The sequence below is a fragment of the Bos javanicus genome, chromosome 27 (assembly GCF_032452875.1).
Source record: "Bos javanicus breed banteng chromosome 27, ARS-OSU_banteng_1.0, whole genome shotgun sequence".
Classification (NCBI taxonomy): Eukaryota; Metazoa; Chordata; class Mammalia; order Artiodactyla; family Bovidae; genus Bos; species Bos javanicus.
Window position 1 is genome coordinate 37,635,527 of NC_083894.1, and position 19,436 is coordinate 37,654,962.

The 19,436-nt window shown below is 51.0% G+C and overlaps 1 protein-coding gene across 4 annotated transcripts; it reads left to right on the forward strand.

Moving 5' to 3' along the window:
• The first annotated feature begins 1,741 nt into the window (after positions 1-1,741).
• Positions 1,742-17,869, forward strand: POMK (protein O-mannose kinase). 4 transcript variants are annotated; one of them, XM_061404644.1, is made up of 6 exons: positions 1,742-1,758; positions 4,518-4,607; positions 5,452-5,603; positions 7,094-7,194; positions 7,848-8,284; positions 16,481-17,869. In XM_061404644.1, the coding sequence occupies exons 5-6, from the start codon at positions 8,003-8,005 to the stop codon at positions 17,249-17,251; spliced, it is 1,053 nt and encodes a 350-aa protein (XP_061260628.1). In that variant the 5' UTR covers positions 1,742-1,758; positions 4,518-4,607; positions 5,452-5,603; positions 7,094-7,194; positions 7,848-8,002; the 3' UTR covers positions 17,252-17,869. The 4 variants fall into 4 exon arrangements, with proteins under 4 accessions (XP_061260628.1, XP_061260630.1, XP_061260627.1 ...); XM_061404646.1 differs by lacking the exon at positions 1,742-1,758 and adding an exon at positions 1,806-3,063 and having other exon boundaries at positions 7,074-7,194; XM_061404643.1 differs by lacking the exon at positions 1,742-1,758 and adding an exon at positions 1,806-3,063.
• Positions 17,870-19,436: the final 1,567 nt, after the last annotated feature.

Below are 19,436 nucleotides of genomic sequence, written 5' to 3' on the forward strand. Positions count from 1 at the left end.
AAAACAGAGTAAGATGCTACTATCTCTGACCTCAGGGACCCCAACTTTTGAGAGACCGAGCCTGCGTGTGTGCTGAGTTGCGTCTGATTCTTTGTGACCCCATGGACTGTAGTGCACCAGGCTCCTGTGTCTATGGAATTTTTCAGGCAAGAATACACGAGTGGGTTGCCACTTCCTTCTCCAGAGTATCTTCCCGACTCAGGGATCAAACCTACATCTCCAGCACTGGCAGATGGATTCATTACCACGCATCAGATAATTTTATACTTTTTGCATTCAACCACCAAGCATATTTTGAATCACTCAGTAAGAGTAGTCTTATTACATTTACCCAAAGACACACCATTTTTGTTACTTTTCTTTCAGTCCTGATGTTCCAAGTTTCCTTCCGGTATAATTTCTCTTTTGTCTGAAGAAGTTTCTTTCAGCAATTCTTTCAGATTAGTTCCAATGGTTGCAAATTCTCTTTAGTTTTCCTTCAGTTGAGAATGTCTTTATTTCATCTTCATTCCTGAAGGGTATTTTTTCGGGGTATGGAATTCTGCGTTTACAATTCTTAAGCACTTAAGAAATGCCATGCCACCTTGCGTCTTTAGAATGGTTGTTCACGTACATGTCCTGTCTCTGCTTGCAAAATATTTAGTTTGTGTTAGTAATTTCACTTTGATGTGTCTGGAAATGGAGATCTTTGGGTTCATTCTGTTTGCTCAGCTTCTTGACTCCATAGATTTGTGTTTTTCACCAAACTTAGGATATTTTAAGCCATTATTCCTTCAAATAATATCTTCCGTGGGACTCCGATGGCAAGAAGGTTAGAGTGTTCTTGTCTAGCAAGTGCCTTTTGTTCTTTTTTCTATTTTTTTCCTATTGGTCAAATTGGCTCATTTATATTTCTATGTATCTATTCATTTCTATATATCTGTCTTAAGGTCCACTGACATTTTTCTCTGTCATCTGCATTCTGCTATTGAACCTATCCGATGAATTTGTTTTGATTATTTTTCAGTTCTAGACATGGGCATTGTAAGGGTTGCAGCTTATTAATTATCGTGAAGTGGTGGAGAGTCATCTGAAATCCATTGCAAAGTTTTAACCCCAGATGTAGGTAAGTGTGGCTCCTAACACACGAACTGAGGACACTGGGAGATGCTGAGGTGTGCGCGCATGTGTGTTCCTGTGCACGGCTCAGCTGGGTGCATTTTTCTTCATTCACCTAGGGTTTTTCCAGGATGAAGCCACACTTTAACAAATGTGCACGCCCAGCATGGGCATCCTCGGAGGCCTGTAAAGCCCAGAGCGTTGGGCTCCAGCCCTGGGTCTGGGATGCAGGCCAGAATTTGCACTTCTAAAACGTTCCCTGGCGCCGTGAAGCTTTGGCACCAGGCTGGAAGACCACCCTTTGGAAGCCGGGCTTTTCGCTGGGCCGGTCTAGAGCATACCGGTCCTCATTGTTGCCGCCCCGCCCTCGCATCACCAGCCCGCAGCCGCATCACCACCCTCGCACTTGAGAGCAGCAGCCGGAATAGGGGCCGGCCCAGTGCGCGGGAGCTGGTTCCGGGTGCGCTCTGACTCCTGATTTGCGTTCCGGCCTCCGGCGTTTCCGCGTGCGTAGCGGGAGACGGAGCCCGTGGGGCAACCTGGCGCTGGTCCTACCGGGAGCGCTTCCGGCCACGCAGGCGCAGGAGCCCGCGTGCCTGGCAGGAGGAGGACCGCAGGTAGGGGCGGCTGCGGACTCGGGGGCGGGGGAGGGGACCGCAGGTAGGGGCGGCGGGCCGTGGGAGGGGACCGCAGATAGGGTGGCAGAGGTGCCGCGCCAGCCCGCTCCCGGAGCCGCGCGTGCAACCGGCGAGCGGCTAGGGGCTGCGGGCGAGAACGGGGGCAGCTGGCCCGCGTACTGCCCGGCGCCCTCGCTTGACTGGAGCCGACGGACACTCCGCCGGGACGGACACCTCCGGCGGAGGTGGTCGGCGCCGCGCTGCCCCTGCCTCCGGGGGCGGCTGAGTCCGGTGCAGTCGTCTGCTGCCCCCACTTTTAAAAAGCAGGGTTGAGCCGTGTTCTTTGGTGGTCTCGTCTTCTCCACCCTTGATCTCTGCTTTAGAACCTTAAGGCTAAGCAGGCATCCAGCATATTTAAAATAATTATATTGATGTGCCTGTGCTTTGTTGGCAACGTGGGGTACAACCAAAGTTGTGTTGTGGAGCACGAATTCGTTTCTTCTCTGGTTGTAAAAGATATTCTATAGATGGCAGAAACCAATTTTGTTCCATTGCTTTTCTTTTTCTTCACGCTTCTCCCTCCCACTGCCGTCTCTTTCTTTTTTAAAAATTAAGCTGTGAGTGTATAGCAGTAGTTTCCACTTTTCCTGTTACCAGTTTTTTATTATTATTGTCAGAAATCCAGTGTGCCTTAAGCAGTGCCTAACCAGTAGCTTTCGCTATCAGTTTGCTTTTTTCTGGGCAAGAACATTCCCTCAGCCATACAACCTTATCCCTTAACCCTGGGCAGCCTACTCCAGAAATATGCCTTTAAAACAAACAAACAAATCAGGTGATGGGGTGAGTGAAAGACTTCTTTAATAAGTGGATGGACAGTCTCAGGGTCTCAGCATGGGTCCCCTAATCCTTGCAGTGACCTAGCTGTATTCAGTTCAGTCCATTGTCTGAGGCTGTAGGATTTAGAGGAAGAATGTTAATTTGAGGCCAGAAAGTTTGACTTCTTTGTGTACAGTTTTAGTCACCTTGGGTAATTCGCTCTGCCTCAGTTTTTCTTATCTGTAAAATGGGGATAATAGCAGTTATATCTAGCTCACAGAATCCGTGTCAGACTGACACAAAATGGTAGCTGAACTTCTGGATGCGTGTCTTTCTGAGATGGGATTCAGAAGTGCTTGAGGGGACTTTGGGATCATTGAAAGGCTAGTGAGGCGCACGGCTGTCACGTGGACAAGAAATGCATTGAAAGGGTGATGAGAATCCAGCGCAGATTCGAAGATGTGAACGTGTCCTGAGGTTGGCAGCCTTGAGTGGCAGAGAAGAAAGCGATGTCCCTCCAAAAGAAAACAAAGTAAGCTTCAGACCTTGTAAGATCTGACTCTACCCCTGGAGGTGCAGGGTAGGATTGATGGGACGTGAGGGGCTGCTCCACTCCGTGGAGCGGGTGGTGGGTGAGAGCGACAGGGCGCCGGCACCGCGAAGAGAAGGAGCGCAGGCACAGACATGGGAGGAGTGACGCAGAAGAGGGAGGCGGCGCCTGAGCCTGTGAGGATGGGGGCGTAAGGGATCCTGCCGCCCGCCAGCCTGGGTACACGCAGCAGGCAAGGGGTCCTCGACCTCACAGTCAAGGAGAAAGGAACCAGCATCCCGCAAGGGGGCCTGCAGGGATAAGGGGGTGGGGGGGGGGGGGGGGGGGGTCAGGGCTGGGTCTGGAGAGGGGCATGGAGGCTGATCTTCTGAGGGGTAGGTATCAAGAGTCTGGACTTTAGCCTGAGGGCAGAGAAAGTGAAAGTATTAGTTGCTCACTCATGGCCTACCCTTTGCAGCCCCCTGGACTCTAGGCCGCCAGCCTCCTTTGTCTGTGGGATTCTCCAGGCAAGGATATTGGAGTGGGTTGCCATTCCCTTCTCCACGGGATCTTCCCGACCCAGGTCTCCTGCCTTGCAGGCAGGTTCTTTACTGTCTGAGCCACCAGGGAAACCCCCTGAGGGCAGAGAGGGGCTGTCAAATGTTTTTAAAGCCAAGAGTAACAAAATTTGTGCTTCATTGTTTATACCAGAGAGGAGGTCTTCCACACGGGCACAGGAAGTGTGTGCAAAACCTGCTTCACCAGCGGTGGTATAGTCAGTCCACAAGAGTGAACTAGAGTTTCATGTATGCGCTTGGGTAAAACCTCGGAAACGTAAGGCTGGGCTTTTAAAAGAAGCAAGTTTACAAGGATGTACTCTTGGCGCTCCGTGCATTCCGCATCCCTGATATGGGACTCTGTGCTATTTCAGAGGAGGGACTTGAGCCCCCACAGACGGTGTTCACGGGAGTCCTGGAACCAGGCCCCTGCGGTTACAAGGACAGCGCCGCTTGTGTAAAGCTTGGAAGCATTCGTGCGTTCTGTGTTGTTACTTAGGGGCACACATCTATGTGGTGAAAATAAAAAGCACGCGTGGAAACTGAACCTTGGGCAGGTGCCCGGGTCACCTTTGTGAGCACAGATGTCTGGACTCCACCTCCGGGTTTCTGATTCAGAAAGTCCAGGGCGAGGACTCAACAACTTGCGTTTCTCAGAAGTTCTAGATGCTCCTGCTGCTGCTGCTGCAGGTGCAGGGACCTCAGTTAAGAACCGCTGACCCACCCACTTGAGGATGGGGGTTACTTCTTGGGAGGGAGCAGAACAGGACTGCAAGGGCTACGTGGCTTCAGCCCTGTTGGCATTATTTCTTTACAAAGGGGGACGCAGTGTTACCTGGCAGAGCTGGACAGCTGCTCATGGCCTCCGTTTTCACTTTTTCTGTGCTTGCAATGTTTCAGGGAAGAAAAGAGATCCTGTTTGCTGCGGGGAATGGATTGGAAAAGAGAAAGCAGTGTTAGAGCCCGTAGGAGAGTGTTGCAGAAGCGCAGGTAGGAGATGCTTAGACTGGGGTGGGGTGGAGAAGCGAGGGAAGGGGAGAGCGAGCAGATTTGGGAGCTTTCGGGGGGGAGAAGCGACTGTTGATGGTGACGGTCGGTCGGGCTTGAGGGGGAGACATCAAGTTCCCTGGTTGCGACCCCCTCACAGTGGGGACCCCTGAGTGGCAGGCATGCTGGCGACAGGAGGGAGAATTCAGTTGTGGACGTCCCAGACCTTGAAGGGTCCCCGGCTGAGTGATGCTTTAGGAGAAAGAGCCAGGTTACAGCAGAGGCTAGAAACCATTGACGTGACCGTGGCTGCCTGAGTCGTGTGCGTGGATGAGACCACGTGGAAGGCGAATGGAAGAGGGGCCCGCGACATCACTCGAGGGATGCCGTCCCCTGAGGCAGGCCGACTAGCTGCTCTTCCCGCCACCCATTCTTGGGTGGCCCATGAGCTAAGGATTCCTTTCATGTTTTTAAATACTGGGGGAAAGAAATCAAAGAAACAGTCTTTTGTGACGTGAGGCTCGAATCCCAGTGTCTGTGAGCAGAGTCTTGCTGGAGGAAAGCCACGCTCGCCCACTGGTGCAGGAGGTCCCGGCTCCTTCTGGCGGCCGGATGGAGGGACCGTGACTGTCCCCCGGTCGCTCTGCACGGCCGCTGCACGCCCCGCACGTCCCAGTGCTGTGGTCCCTCGATTACCGCTCTGGCCCCTAAAGCTGAACTTTCACTGTCTGGCCCTTTACGGGAAAAAGTTCTTCTGGCCTCTGACCTCAGGTCTAAGTCGAGACACTCTTGGTTGCTTTAAATGCCGCAGAGGAGAGATGGCAGGGGTTTTGCCTGTTTCTTGTAGGTCAGCTTCTAAGAATCAGGCACTGAGGGAAGACGATCCGGAGACTGTGAGGCCGGAGTGGTGAATGTTGTCGTCGCATCCACCGGAGTCCTGGGAGACGCCTGGAAGGAGGGCGCTGTAGAGAAAGATGCGGGCCCGGGATCTCGAGGACGGTGAGCAGACAATGCCCGGGCCGTCACTGGGCGCTGCTGGCAGGACCCGGGCCGTGGGTGAGCACCCCACCTCGTCCCAGAGAGGAGGGGCTTGAGTGAGCCTGGAGCAGAGCCAGGGGTCCCTGAACTCCTCGCGGTGACAGCAGAGATGATGGAAGCCCTGCATTCTCTTCCGATCAGGGCAAAGTACACTGACCCGTGGCAGAGTCCTCCCTTCTCCCATCCACCTACTAACCCAGCCTGACACCGCTTAGCTTCGGAGGGGAGATGCGGTCTGGCATGTCCAGGGTGGTGTGGCTGAGACGAGCCCCTCCCCTCTGACAGTCCCTGCTCAGCAGAAGCGCTGTCACTGCTGACGCCTGCAGCCTGGTCACTGGGAGGTGACAGCTGACACTTCTGAGATTGCGAGCACTGAAGAGAGTGGATCTGAGGGGGGAGGGTTGAGTTTGGGAAGTGTTTTTTTATCTTTTCATGTTAAGATTTTATATATATATATACATAAAAATACAGCATCTTCATTCATTCTCTGTTGACAGACACCGTTCCTTTCATGTCTTGACTATCGTGAATAATGATGCTATGGACATAGGGATGCATGTATCTTTTCAAATTAGTAGGGATTTTTTTTTGGATATGCACCCAGGAGTGAGATTGCTGGATCATACGATGGTTCTAATTTTAGTGTTTTGAGGCACCTTCACATGGCTTTCCATAGCAGCTGCACCAATTTATGTTCCCACCAACAGTGTCAGAGTGTTCCTTTTCTTCGCATCCTCACCAACATTTGTTATCTCTTGTCTTTTTTGGTGATGGCCATTCTGACAGGTGTGAGGTGATAACCTCAAATTTATAGTATGTGAATTACATCTCAGCCTAGATTTTCAATTGAATTATAGGTGATTTAAACTATTTTGTTAGTTTCAAGCATACAACATAATGACTCCATATTTTTAAAGCTTATGTTCCACTTAAAAGTTACTACAAAATAATGGCTGTATTCCTGTGCTCAACTCTGGATCAGAGACACAGACCAACTCTGGGTCAGAAGTGGCTTCTCCAGGCAAAGCGATTTAGTTGCTCCAGACAAGAGTGAAGGCGTCAAGCTCCCCGCCAGGTCCTGGGGCTGCAGACTTTCTGCTTGTCTGTACTTGCAGAGAACAGTTTGCAGTGAGAAGGCAGGCATCGTTCAAAGAGGGTGGCCTGACGCTTGGCAGTGCCCGCAGTAGGGCATGTACAGGCTGCCTAAGATGTGTGGGAGGAGTGAGTTCCAGGAGGGAGTGATGGGGTCAGGGGAGCGGCCAGGGACAGAGGGTGGCTGGCAGGGAGGCCTGGGCTCCCGGCCCCCCTGTACCGCCCTGGAGATCGGGAGCCTGGGAGACCCCTGGCCGGGAGGGCCTGGGGAAGGGGGCTGCTTAGACTGTGGCCGTTTGTCTGTGTGCAGAGTCATGAGTCTTATTCAAAATTCAGCAGACCTCCTCTTTGGTACTTAGAGGCAGAGCGCTTTTAAACCAGCGCACAGGGCCAGCCGGAGCCTTGACCGACCCAGGAGTCTGGCCAGAAACCTGAGCGGGAAGGAAGGCCCTCCCGGCAGGTAAGGCTTCGCGTCACTGTGTCCTCGGCCCCGAGACCCAGGGTCCGTCAGTCACTGTGTCACATGCCCCATGCTGTGGCTAAGCCCACTTCCTCTGCTCTGGCTGCTCCCTATGGGTGGCAACCTGCGTCCATCCCAGGCTCCTGGAGGGCCCCGCGCCCGACATGCAGGTTCGTTCCCGCCCCTCGCCGCCCCCCTGCGGCCAGGCAGCAGCTCCTGCCTAGCGCCGGACCCACACCTGCTCCCGGGCTGTCGAGAGTCACCTGCGCCCCTGCCTCACCCCCGTCAGGCCGCGTGCGTTCTCATCAGCGCTCATCCTGATTTCCGGCCGGGCCTCCCACCCAGCCTCTCCCACCACCGCCTCTCCCACCACCGCCTCCCCCACCAACCTCCCAGGGCACCCTTTCACACCTTTGCTTCTTAAAAGTGTCAGGGGGCTTCTGAGCACCTCCCAAGGAGCATCCCAGCCCCTCAGCATCCCAGACAGCCCCCAGCCCAGCTTCTCTCTCCCCTGCTGTCTCCAGAGCCACGGTTTGCTTTCCTCTTAGCATTGCTAGCTGCACGGTGCTAGCCTGTCCTCAGCGCAGGCGGCTGTGGGGGAGACAGAAACATGGCCGGACAGGCCCAAGGCTGCCTTCTGCTCGACCCTGCAGGTATCGGGCACACGACCTGCGGCTGCTTCTCTCAAACCCAGATGCTCACGGCAGCCCTGGCCCCTCCGTCCTTCCTGAGACCGGCTGGGCTGTGACCGCACCTCGTGTCTCCATCTGAGGGGCCTCCGTCTGAGGGGCCTGCGGAGTGCAGCGCCATGGAGACGAGGCCCCTGGAGGGCAGGAAGGGGCCCGCGCCCAGGGAGCTGCCGCCGGCCGTGGGGCTGCTGCTGTCCATGGCGCTCATGAACGTCCTCCTCTACCTCTGCCTCGACCGGCTCGTCACCACACCCCGCGGCCCCGCGGTGCAGCCCGGCCGCTGCCCACCAGGCCACTTCAGCATGGGGCAGGCGACCACCTGCTCCCCGTGGCTGTCCTGCGAGCAGCTGAGGACGGAAGTGAGGCCTCTGAAGCGCGTCGGGGAGGGAGCCGTGAAGACGGTGAGTCGCGCCCGCCGTCAAGGGGGCAGGCGGCCCGGGGGAGGGCGCCAGCTCCCCCCAGAAACCTCACTGCGGGACGCCATCCCTGTAAAGGGTGGGCCCACCCCCTTGTAGGGTGTTCCGCGGTCAACAGGGGTCGTTAGGAAGCCTGTGTCACAGCGTGAGAATGCTGTCCTAAGTAGAAAAGCAAAATGGAAAGCTGTGCCAGAGGCTGTCCTATCTGCACGATTACATCCGTAAAAAATATAAAAATGATAGAACTCGTGCAATGCTGAAGGAGGGTTTGGGGCAAGTTTTTCTGGTTCTTATTTTTCCAGCTGTACAGTGCTGTTTTTCAAAAACTTTTCATCTTACCTTGGAGTATAGACAATTAACAGCATTATGATAGTTTCAGATGAACACCAAAGGGACTCAGCTGCACGTATCCATGTATCCATTCTCCCCCAGCTCCCCTCCCATCCGGGCTGCCACATACCACTGAGCAGAGTTCCCTGTGCTGTACAGGAGGTCCTTGTTGGTTATCCGTTTTATGTGTTTATTATCTATGTCTTTTTTTTAAAATTCATTTTGTTTGTTTATTTTTGGGGGCTGTGCTGGGTCTTCATTGCAGGGCGTGGGCTTTCTCTAGTTCCGGTGAGTGGGGGCAGCTCTGGTTGGGGTGACGGGCTTCTTGTAGTGGCTTCTCTTGGTGCAGAACAGAGGTCTAGGCACGCCGGCTCTAGAGCACAGGCTCAGCAGTTGTGGCGCAACGGGCTTAGTTGCCCCGAGGCATGTGGAATCTGCCCAGACCAGGGATTGAACCCATGTCCCCTGCACTGGCAGATGGATTCTCTACCACTGATCCACCAGGAGGCCCCGGAGGTTTGTTTTGATGCCGTTAAGTGTCATGCGAGCAAGCTGTTTATAAGTTTTGGAGACTAATCGCTTGTCGGTCACATCATTTGCAAATATTTTCCCCCAGTCTGTGGCTTGTCTTTGCCTTTTGTTTATTGTTTCCTTTGCTATTCAAAAGTTTTTTGAGTTTAAGTAGGTCCCATTTGTTTATTTCTGTTTTATTTCCATTATTCCAGGAGACAGATGGAAAAAGATATTGCTGTGATTTATATCAGCATACTATTACATTGATTAAGAAAATTTTTTACTTTAAAAAGAGAACCCAAAGGGGCCAATTCAGTTCTCATTAGAAGCCTCCAGAGCCTGGTCTCATGGGCTGTTTCAGCAGCGGTTGTGCCCGTGTTAACTGAGGCAGGATGACTCTAGAAGTCAGTTAAGGATGTGGCTTGTTCATTAAAATGAAGGGTGACGAAAAGGCCGTTGCCCTGAGATTTTGTTTCTTTGGCTGAAACTTGCCCTTGGGGCAAGGAAGAGAGCCGTGGGCTTGTCATCCGGGGGGTCAAGGTGGTAGTGGGTATCTGGGGACAAGGCTCCAGCAGGAAACCCGGGGATGAGCTGAGGCCTTGCCTGGCTGTCTGGGGACCAGAGGCAGGATGCAAGGAAGGAATAAGAGGTGAGGGCCCCGGGGGGCTCCCAGCCTTGGGCACGCTGCTCCTGCATGCAGTGGGGGGGGTGGTGCCGGCCTGGGTGAGGAGCATGGGGACAGGCAGCTGCAGCCCGACCAGATCCGGTGAGGAATCAGTGGGTTCTGGCTGTCCCTGCCAGGAGGAGGCCGCGGGCCATCCCGTTATACTGGCCGTGGGGTGTAAGGGACAGGGTGACAGAGGTGCCTGGCCCAGGCAGCTGAGGGACAGGGTCAGTGGTGCCGGGAAGGTCCCGTGTGCGCTTGAGGTGGCCCGGCCGCTGGGTGTAAAACCTGGCACTCGGGGTGGGGGGAGGTATAGATTTGGGTCGGTGTTGACAGCAGTGGGCCGTGAAGATGTCGCCAGGGAGGGAGGTAGTAGAGAAGCACCTGAAGCCAGGTAACTTCTGTCTCCTTCGAAGAAGGACCCTGTGGCTCCCCACTTGTTTCTGTGTTATTGTGCTCCCTCAGAACATTTTCGGCATTGGTTTTTACCCTGAAGGATGTCTTTGAGTAGCTTTGGTGATGCCAGGTTGTTGTTTGGGACAGACGTGATTTCAGGGGATCTCAGCAGACTCCCACTAGGTTCAGCAGTGTGCAGTGTGGTTTGTTTGTTAAGGTGAAGGGCACTCAAGGGCTGTTACTGAGGCTTTGTTTCTTTGCCTGAAATTTGCCCTCATGGCACAAGTATCCTGAGCGCATCTGTCCTGCCCACGTTGGGACCCCAGGGCCTGTGTAGGGTGGGGCCCAGGGCGGCCTCCTGACCTTCCATCCACCGGCTGCCCCCACGCCTCCCTCGTGGGCATCCTCCTCTCTGGCAGCCTCCGTGTGCCCGCCTCACAGACCTCCAGTAGTTTTCACAGCTGCTGCTTTTGTCCTTTAAAACCAAGGTACTTTCAGTTCAGTTCAGTCATTCAATTGTGTCTGACTCTTTGGGACCCCACAGACTGCAGCACGCCAGGCCTCCCTGTCCATCACCATCATGAGTTTGCTCAAACTCATGTCCATCGAGTTGGTGATACCATCCAACCATCTCATCCTCTGTTGTCCCCTTCTCCTGCCTTCAGTCTTTCCCAGCATCAGGGTCTTTTCTAATGAGTCAGTTCTTTGCATCAGGTAGCCAAAGTATTGGAGTTTCAGCTTCAGCATCAGTCCTTCTAATGAATATTCAGGACTGATTTCCTTAAGGATGGACTGGTTGGATCTCCTTGCTGTCCACGGGACTCTCAAGAGTCTTCTCCAACACCACAGTTCAAAATCATCAATTCTTCGGCGCTCAGCTTTCTTGATGGTCCACATCCATACATGACTGTGGGAAAAACCATAGCTTTGATTAGACAGACCTTTGTTGGCAAAGTAATGTCTCTGCTTTTTAATATGCTGTCTGGTTTTGTCGTAGCTTTTCTTCCAAGGAGCAAGCGTCTTTTAATTTCATGGCTGCAGTCGCCATCTGCAGTGATTTTGAAGCCCAAGAAAATAAAGTCTGTCACTGTTTCCATTGTTTCCCCATCTATTTGCTATGAAGTCATGGGACCAGATGCCATGGTCTTAGTTTTCTGAATGTTGAGTTTTAAGCCAACTTTTTCACTCTCCTCTTTCACCTTCATCAAGAGGCTCTTTAGTTCCTCTTTGCTTTCTGCCATAAGGGTGGTGTCATCCGCATATCTGAGGTTATTGATATTTCTCCTTTCAATCCTGATTCTAGCTTGTGCTTCATCCAGCCTCACATTTTGCATGTTATACTCTGCATATAAGTTAAATAGGCAGGGTGACTATATACAGCATTGATGTGCTGCTTTCCCAATTTGGAAGCAGTCCATTGTTACATGTCCAGTTCTAACCGTTGCTTCTTGACCTGCATACGGATTTCTCAGGAGGCAGATAAGGTGGTATGGTATTCCCATCTCTTGAAGAATTTTCCAGTTTGTTGTGATCCACGCAGTCAAAGGCTTTGCCGTAATCAGTAAAGCAGAAGTAGATGTTTATCTGGAACTTTCTTGCTTTATCTATGATCCATTTCCCCCATAGTCAGTCTCTCCCATCAGGAACCTTCCATAAGCCTCTTATCCTTCTCCATCAGAGGGCAGACAGACTGAAAACTGCAATCACAGAAAACTAATCAAACTGATCACATGGACCACAGCCTTCTCTAACTCAGTGAAACTACGAGCCCTGCCTTGTAGGGCCACCCAAGACGGACAGGTCATGGTAGAGACTTCTGACAAAACATGGTCCACTGGAGAAAGGAGTGGCAGACCACTTGATATTCTTGCCTTGAGAACCCCATGAACGGTGTGAAAAGGTCCTTTACAGAGGCAGAGCGCTTGGGTTGGCGCCCATCAGAAGAACCGATTCGGTTCTTTCTCTTCCTCTGGCGCCCTCCAGCTTTGTGTAACCCCAGAAAGGGATGGATGTGATGTTTTTCATGTGGAAGGCTGGCTGGAGCACAGATGTGTGAAAACGCAGTGTCCACCCTCCGGCCGCCTCCTCATCTGGGACCTCTCTTCTCCTCTGTGCCGATGCCTGGGTGGCGTCATCCGGCCCCGTCCCTACCTTTATCCACTGGTGAACTCGGGCCTTTTCTATCCCCTGCCTCCCCCACACCTTGGCTGTTGAAAGACTTCTCACTCTAGGTGTGTCACAGACCATCCCCTCAGCCTCCTCCCTTCTCCCCATCACCCAGCTACTCACACCACGGCCAGGAGGCCCCCTTTTTCTTTTAAGTTCAATTTTAATTTTATATTGGGGTGTTACTGATTTACAGTACGGTGTTAGTTTCAGTCGTACAGCACAGTGAAATCAGTTACTCATCTGTCCTTCAGGTTCTTTGCCCATATAGGTTATTACAGAATAGTGAGCTCTACGGTAGAGTCTTGTTGGTTATCCCTTTTATATTTAGTGGCACATGTGTGTTAATCCCAGAGTTTCTCTCTTCCCCACCCCGGGAGGCACCCCTCTCATGCCCCTGTGTCCATGTCCACGCGCAGCCCCTCAGCAGGGTGCGGTGTCTCTGCATGTGGGAGAGAGCTAGGAGTTGGCCTTTCTGAGGCTTCTGCCTTGTCCCCTCCCGAGCCGGGGCTCCGTGCCTGGTGCCTGCCTGTCTCCATATCCTCCAGATGGGGCTCTCTGCCTCTGCCGTGGCCCGCTTCAGCTGCTCTCGCCGCCGTTGGAGTGGCGTGTGTGTGGCCACAGGCAGCAGTGTCCCTCCTCTGCTCTGGCTCCACTCCCCACCCCCTGACCCCTCGCTGCTCTATCACGGCAGGCTGTGGACGCATCTCTAGAGGCCATTGCCCTGCCATCCTTCCTGCCTGGGATGTGGTCCACAGAAGCCCCTTGGCTCCTTCCTCCACCTCTGTCAGCTTCCTGTTTGAGTATCACCCCAGCGAGAGCTTCCCCAAACTAATAAAGTTATAAATTCTCCCCCTTCCCTGCTTAATTATTCTCCAAAGCATATTTTACCTTCCAGTGGACTTTACACACTTCCTGTTTATTTTCTCTTATCGTGTGCCTCCTGCACTAGAATGTAAATTTCACATGGCCAGGGATTTCCTTCAGTTTTTTTAATTGACATAAGTACCTTGTTAAATGAATGAAGACAGATTAGACTTTTTACTGCAAAGGACCATTATTTTCTAAAATTTGTCTTTACATTTATAATAAGGATCACATGAATAATATATAAAGAGCTCCTAGAAATTAATAAGCACGAAGCAAACAACCCTAGAGGAGATAGTATGAAGGACAGTGATCAGACTTTCCACAGAAGACGCACAGAAATGCCCAGGGATGAGTTAGCAGTCAGGAGAATACAGATGAAAACAGGGAAATGTTTTTCATCCAGTAGATTGGTAACACTTAGTAAGGCTGAAGGAAATGGCAACCCACTCCAGTATTCTTGCCTAGAGAATCCTGTGAACAGAGAAGCCTGGAGGGCTGCTGTCCATAGGGTTGCACAGCATCGGACACAACTGAAGCGACTTAGCATGCATGCGTGCATTGGAGAAGGAAATGGCAATCCACTCCACTGTTCTTGCCTAGAGAATCCCAGGGACAGAGGAGCTTGGTGGGCTGCCGTCTATGGGGTCGCACAGAGTCAGACACGACTGACGCAACTTAGCAGCAGCAGCAGCAGTGTGATTGAGGCTAGAACGTAAGATTCATACATGATTGGTGAAAGTGCATGTTCGCCCAGGCTCTGAAGGGTGCAATGGTACATAGTGTTCATTCAGTGATCCATCTACTTCCCTAACTTATGAAAACATCTGCACATGTGCACAGAGATGTGAATATAAGGCTATTCACTGTAGCACTGTTGTTAATAGGAAATAAGTGGGAAATAATTTAGATATATATCAATTCTTTAAAAATAGATCACATAAGGTCATAGTAAATGCCTATGTAAAATTACAGAACTGTGTAGAAAAAGGAACCCAAGCCACCCTGACAGCATCTGTCCCAAATTTAATGAATTTTTATTATACTTCAGTTTAAAAAAAAAAGGTCTTCTGCAAAATCTTACCTAACATACACCAGTATAGTTTGTACACCCATACTATGAAATGTTATGAAGCTTTAAAAAGAATGACCTGAATCTCTCTCTATATATATTATAGTACCATTTTATATAACAAACTCAAATGCTATTTTATAAATGGATATTAATACGTGTAAAAGCATAGAAAAATGTCTGGAACATTACTAGTCAAACAGTTAACTAGTTTCCTTTGGGCTGGGGATTAAATTCAGAGGAAGGAGTTCTACTCCCTCCGTATTTGAACTTTTATCAAGAGTATTCATGATTATTTTTATAATATTTTTAAAAAGGTAGATTGCTGAGAAATGATTCTTAACCCCTGACTTGCAAGTATGTAATATTGGAGGTTTCAGATATTTGTGAGAGATCTCAAAGACTAATAATATTTGATAATAAACATCAGTAGTATTTCATCTTTTCATTTATCTGAGGCACAAAAGTGAATGAGATGTAAGCGAGGTTTGAGGGGAAGTCATGAGGCCTGTGGCTGAAGCTCTCCCGCATTTCTTGTGGAATAAATGTATAAAAAAACCATAGTGGCTTCTCTTTAGTGATCCCCATTTTATATGAAAAAAAAAAAAGCTAGTTGCCAGTGAGGGGAAGGGGAGCCCAAGGGAGTGATGGATCTCAACAGAAACAGGATTTTTATACTGGAGTCAGAGATCAAATTCAGTGCTTGTGCAGCTCTGTGAAGAGAAGAAAATGTGTTCCATATTAAAATTTAAGAAATGTATTCATGAAACATACAATGATTCCAGCAGCGAGGGCAACTTGACTTCTTAGTAGAAATTATCTATAGTGAAATTTCTCAGATTTGGGTTTTGGAGAATGTCTTAAAAGACAACTGTTTGAATAAATGATCAACGGCGACAGTTTCGTAGGTTTTTCTGTTAATGAACCTTCCTTCTCAGGCCCACAGTAAATTTTTGTAGTCCTCCAGCCTACCTCCTCCATTTAATGTATTTTTTAGTTCCTTAAAAAAATGTTTTAAAATATTAGAGTATTATATATTCTTTCTTGTTATACCAAAAGATATAAAGTTGGGGGGGGGGCGGGAAGCATGTAAAGAGAATAGAAAACGTCCTTAGATTTCTGTGTAATTTTGTTTTATGCAGTTAGAACAATAATATAAAAACACTGTGTCCTTTTCATCTGTCACATTGCTTGTATCTGTGAAAACCCCATCCGATAGCATCTGCAGTTGGCTGCACCCATAACCTTCCCTGAGTGGCCCTGCATAACTGGAGCACTTCCCAATTGTTGATGGGTGGACAGGTTCCAGTTAGGCTTTGATAAATAATGCTGGATTTTTATTTCTGGAGCTTTTTATCTATTTCGGGTTATTGCCTTTAATTTAAGTGCCAAAGTCTCTAGAAAACTACACCCCAGCTTGCTACCATAACCTTTATTTTACCTACGAAGACATGGAAGCCAAAGGGACCTGGCCCACAGGGTCCAGCTCAGCCCGGGCAGCCGGGTCCTGACCTGGAGGCTGTTTTCTCCTCTCCAACCCCTGCCTTCCCTTTGGGGACTCGAGCAGCGGGTCAGTGGTTCTTACTTCTTTCCCTGTGATAGAAGTGTGAGTGCACAGCTGTGCGGGGCAGCTGCTCGCCGGCTGGCGGTGTCAGGATGGCTGGCCTAGGGTGGAGTGCATCATTTCAGCTTCTGCTGTTCCAGCCAAAGTCATGGAAACCATGACTGTGTTAAAGCGTGTTCCCTACGTATAGCCGTTCCTATTTGTGCTTTACTCTGCACCTTTTAAAGCGAGTGGCAGTGCCGGTGTGTGCGGTGGGCTGGCTGGACTTTCTCCCTACTCGGGGTTCTCCAGCTTTCCACTCGCCCCTTCCCCGGCCTTTTCCCTCCCCGTCTTTGCACGTGCAGCCCCCTCTCCGGGGAATGAACCCCCTTCTCCACATCTGCTTTGCAAGCCCGTCATCCCACAGACCCGCTCCCAGGCCAGCTGCCCCACCGCCTGCGGGCCGAGCCTTCACCCAGCATCTGGTCCGGCTCCCAAGTGAGTCTGTGGAACAGCCCACGCTTGACTCTGTGCATCCTCTGCACCGCAGCCAGCACCTCAAAGCAGCTGCTTCCCAGCTCATCAGCTGCTGAGGGTTCCGGGTTGACGTTTTCTGTGGCTTTGTTCCAGGTGTTTCTGTCCGAGTGGAAGGAGCGCAAGGTGGCCTTGTCGCGGCTCACTAGGCCGGAGGTGAGAGACGACTTCCTGCACGGGCTGCGGATGCTACAGGCACTGCAGAGCGAGCACGTGGTCACGCTGCTGGGCTACTGCGAGGACAACGACACCATTCTCACCGAGTACCACCCCTTGGGCTCCCTGGGCAACCTGGAGGCGACACTGAACCTCGCCAAGTACCGCAGCCTGAACACGTGGCAGCACAGGCTGCAGCTGGCCCTGGGCTACGTGGCCATCCTCGACTTCCTGCACCGCAGCCCCCTGGGCACGCTGGTCATGTGCGACTCCAGTGACCTGCCCAAGACCCTGTCCCAGTACCTGCTGACCGCCAACTTCAGCATCGTGCTCAACGACCTGGACGCCCTGCCCCTGGTGAACCACAGCTCCGGGGCCCTGGTGAAGTGTGGCCACCGGGAGCTCCATGGGGACTTCGTGGCCCCAGAACAGCTGTGGCCCTTTGGAGAGGACGTGCCCTTCCAGGACGACCTCATGCCCGCGTATGACGAGAAGAGCGACATCTGGAAGATTCCTGACGTCTCCAGTTTCCTTCTGGGGCATGTGGAAGGGAGCGACATGGTCCGATTCCACCTGTTTGACATTCACAGGGCGTGTAAGAGCCAGGTGCCTGCAGAGAGACCCACTGCTCAGGCCGTCCTGGACACTTACCAGAAGGTTCTGAATCTACTCAGAGACACCACGACGTCTCAGTCAAGAGAGATGCTGTGAAAGCCAGTGTAGCCACTGACAGATGAGAGTCAGGGAACAGCTGGAAGAGTTGCACCGGTTTTGCCCTGATGGAAGGTGTTGATGGTTCTGCCCCAGGTTCTTCTTCTCCTGACTGCCTGGCAGGAGTTGCTAAGCAGGAGCACATGGGCTTGCCGTGAGCCTGGCTGCAAGCGAAGGTGGAGAGAAGCAGTGAGTCTGACCAGTATCTGAAGGAAGTAACAAAAATGGAGCTACAAAGAGGAGTCCCTAACAGCTGAATCTGTGGGCTTGTAAGAAATGTGCGTGGAGAGGTTTTTAAGTGGCAGTGTGGGGAAGAGACAAGCAGTAGTTCTCGCTTTGTTGGGTGAGCATCTGCAGTGTGCTTCACGGCACCGAGGAGACGTCGCTGTGTTTCGGGTGACTGCTCAGGGCCACACCTGTGTCATCCACGCCCCAGTGAGCTAGCGTGCATGCTCTCTGAAGCCTTGAGTGGATAAGGAACATTGAAAATATCACATATATTGGAAATCCCATCTGTGTTACTACTGCCTCGGATGGTGCTTGTGAAATTCCCCTTTATTTTCCAGCTGGTTATTTATTCTGTGCTCAACATTAATTATCGTGAACATTTTACACGAACAGTGTCTGTCACTCACTCATTATTGGAAGGCGTTGAAGACCTTCCACTTGAGTTGCATGATTGAATCCTTCAGAAAGCTTTCCTTGGCCTTGTCATCCTTGTTTGCAGGGGAGGAAGGATTTGGTGCATATTCATCATTACCAATAAGGGGGTTAAAGCTGGCATTGAGGGCAGAAAGGCTGTGCACAGGCCTCGTGGTCACTGGAATTACAGAGAGCTGGCCCCACCCCACAGACTCGGACTCAGTGTCTGGGTGGAGTCTCTGCATTTCGCACTGGTTCCCTGGTGATGTGCTGCCGGTCTGGGAACCACATTTTGAGAACTAGTGTCCTTACCTATCCAGGCAGTAGACAGGGAGTACGCTCAGTATTATCCTTGTTCTACCTCCCATGGTGATTGGGTCCTATGGTTGGTCAGAGAATGTGCTTGCCCAGAGTATATTAACCGCTGCTTTTTGTTACAAACATGCTGCCAGAACCCACTAGGATGGCTGTAATCAAAAGGATGGATAGTAACAAATGTCGGCGAGGATGTAGAGAATTGGAGCCATCATACGTTGCTGGTAGGAATGTAAAATGGCCCAGCTGCTTTAGGAAACAGTCTGACTGTCCTCAAAAGGTCAAAAATAGAGTTACCATGACCCAGCAGTTCCAGTTCCCAGTATTTACCAATGAGAATTGAAAACATGTCCATAAAAGAACCTGGACACAAATGTTCACAGCAGCATTATTCATAATAGACAAAGGCTGAAGATGTCCATTTGCTGGTGAGGAGATAGTAGAAATTGTGGTTCAATGTTCATAGCAGCATTATTCATAATAGACAAAGGGTGAAGATGTCCATTTGCTGGTGAGTAGATAGTGGAAATTGTGGTTCCTGCGTACAAAGGGGTAACATTCACCCGTGAAGGGAGTGTAGCACGTAGTCATGCTCCAGCATGGGTGAAGGTACTGAGTGAACGGAGCCATCACGAAAGACCGCGTGCCGTGTGGTTGCATTTGTAGGAAATGTCCAGAATCGACAAACCCGCAGAAATAGAAGATAAACCAGTGGCTCCAGAGCGGCTGGCAGGGGCTGGAGTTGAAGAATGGGGGGCTTACTAATGGGTACAGGGTTTCTTCAGGGGAGATGGAAATTTCCAGAAATGGTGACGGTTGCACAACTCTGAATACACTAAATAACACTGAACTGTATAAAAGGGGGCAGCTCCGTGTGGAGCTGCTGAGCTGATGTTGCCCTTTTCATGTTGTAATTCTGGATTGAGGGTTTTCCTTGATTTTTGGACTTTGCATTAGAAAAAAACTTTCAGTTTCAAATGAATTTCTTTTTAAATATTGCTGATAGAGCTAAAATGAGCAGCATGGTATTTGGAAAGGACACAGTGCCAGGATCAGAAGACACAATTCCAGCTCTGCCTCTGACTCACATGTGGTCTCAGACAGACCGAGTTCTAAGTGAGAGAGTCGGCGAGGCATTTCCAGCTTCTGCTCCTCTGAGTTCTCCATGATGCTTTATTGTGCCAGTGCCAGGCACCAAGCTGGCCCTGGCCCTGCAGTTTCTATCTTC

Bases quoted from the DNA above. Each gene is read 5' to 3' on its own strand.
- POMK (XM_061404644.1), top strand. From the start codon at position 8,003: ATGGAGACGAGGCCCCTGGAGGGCAGGAAGGGGCCCGCGCCCAGGGAG. The intron at 8,285-16,480 runs GTGAGTCGCGCC...GCTTTGTTCCAG, and splicing joins GGGAGGGAGCCGTGAAGACG to GTGTTTCTGTCCGAGTGGAA.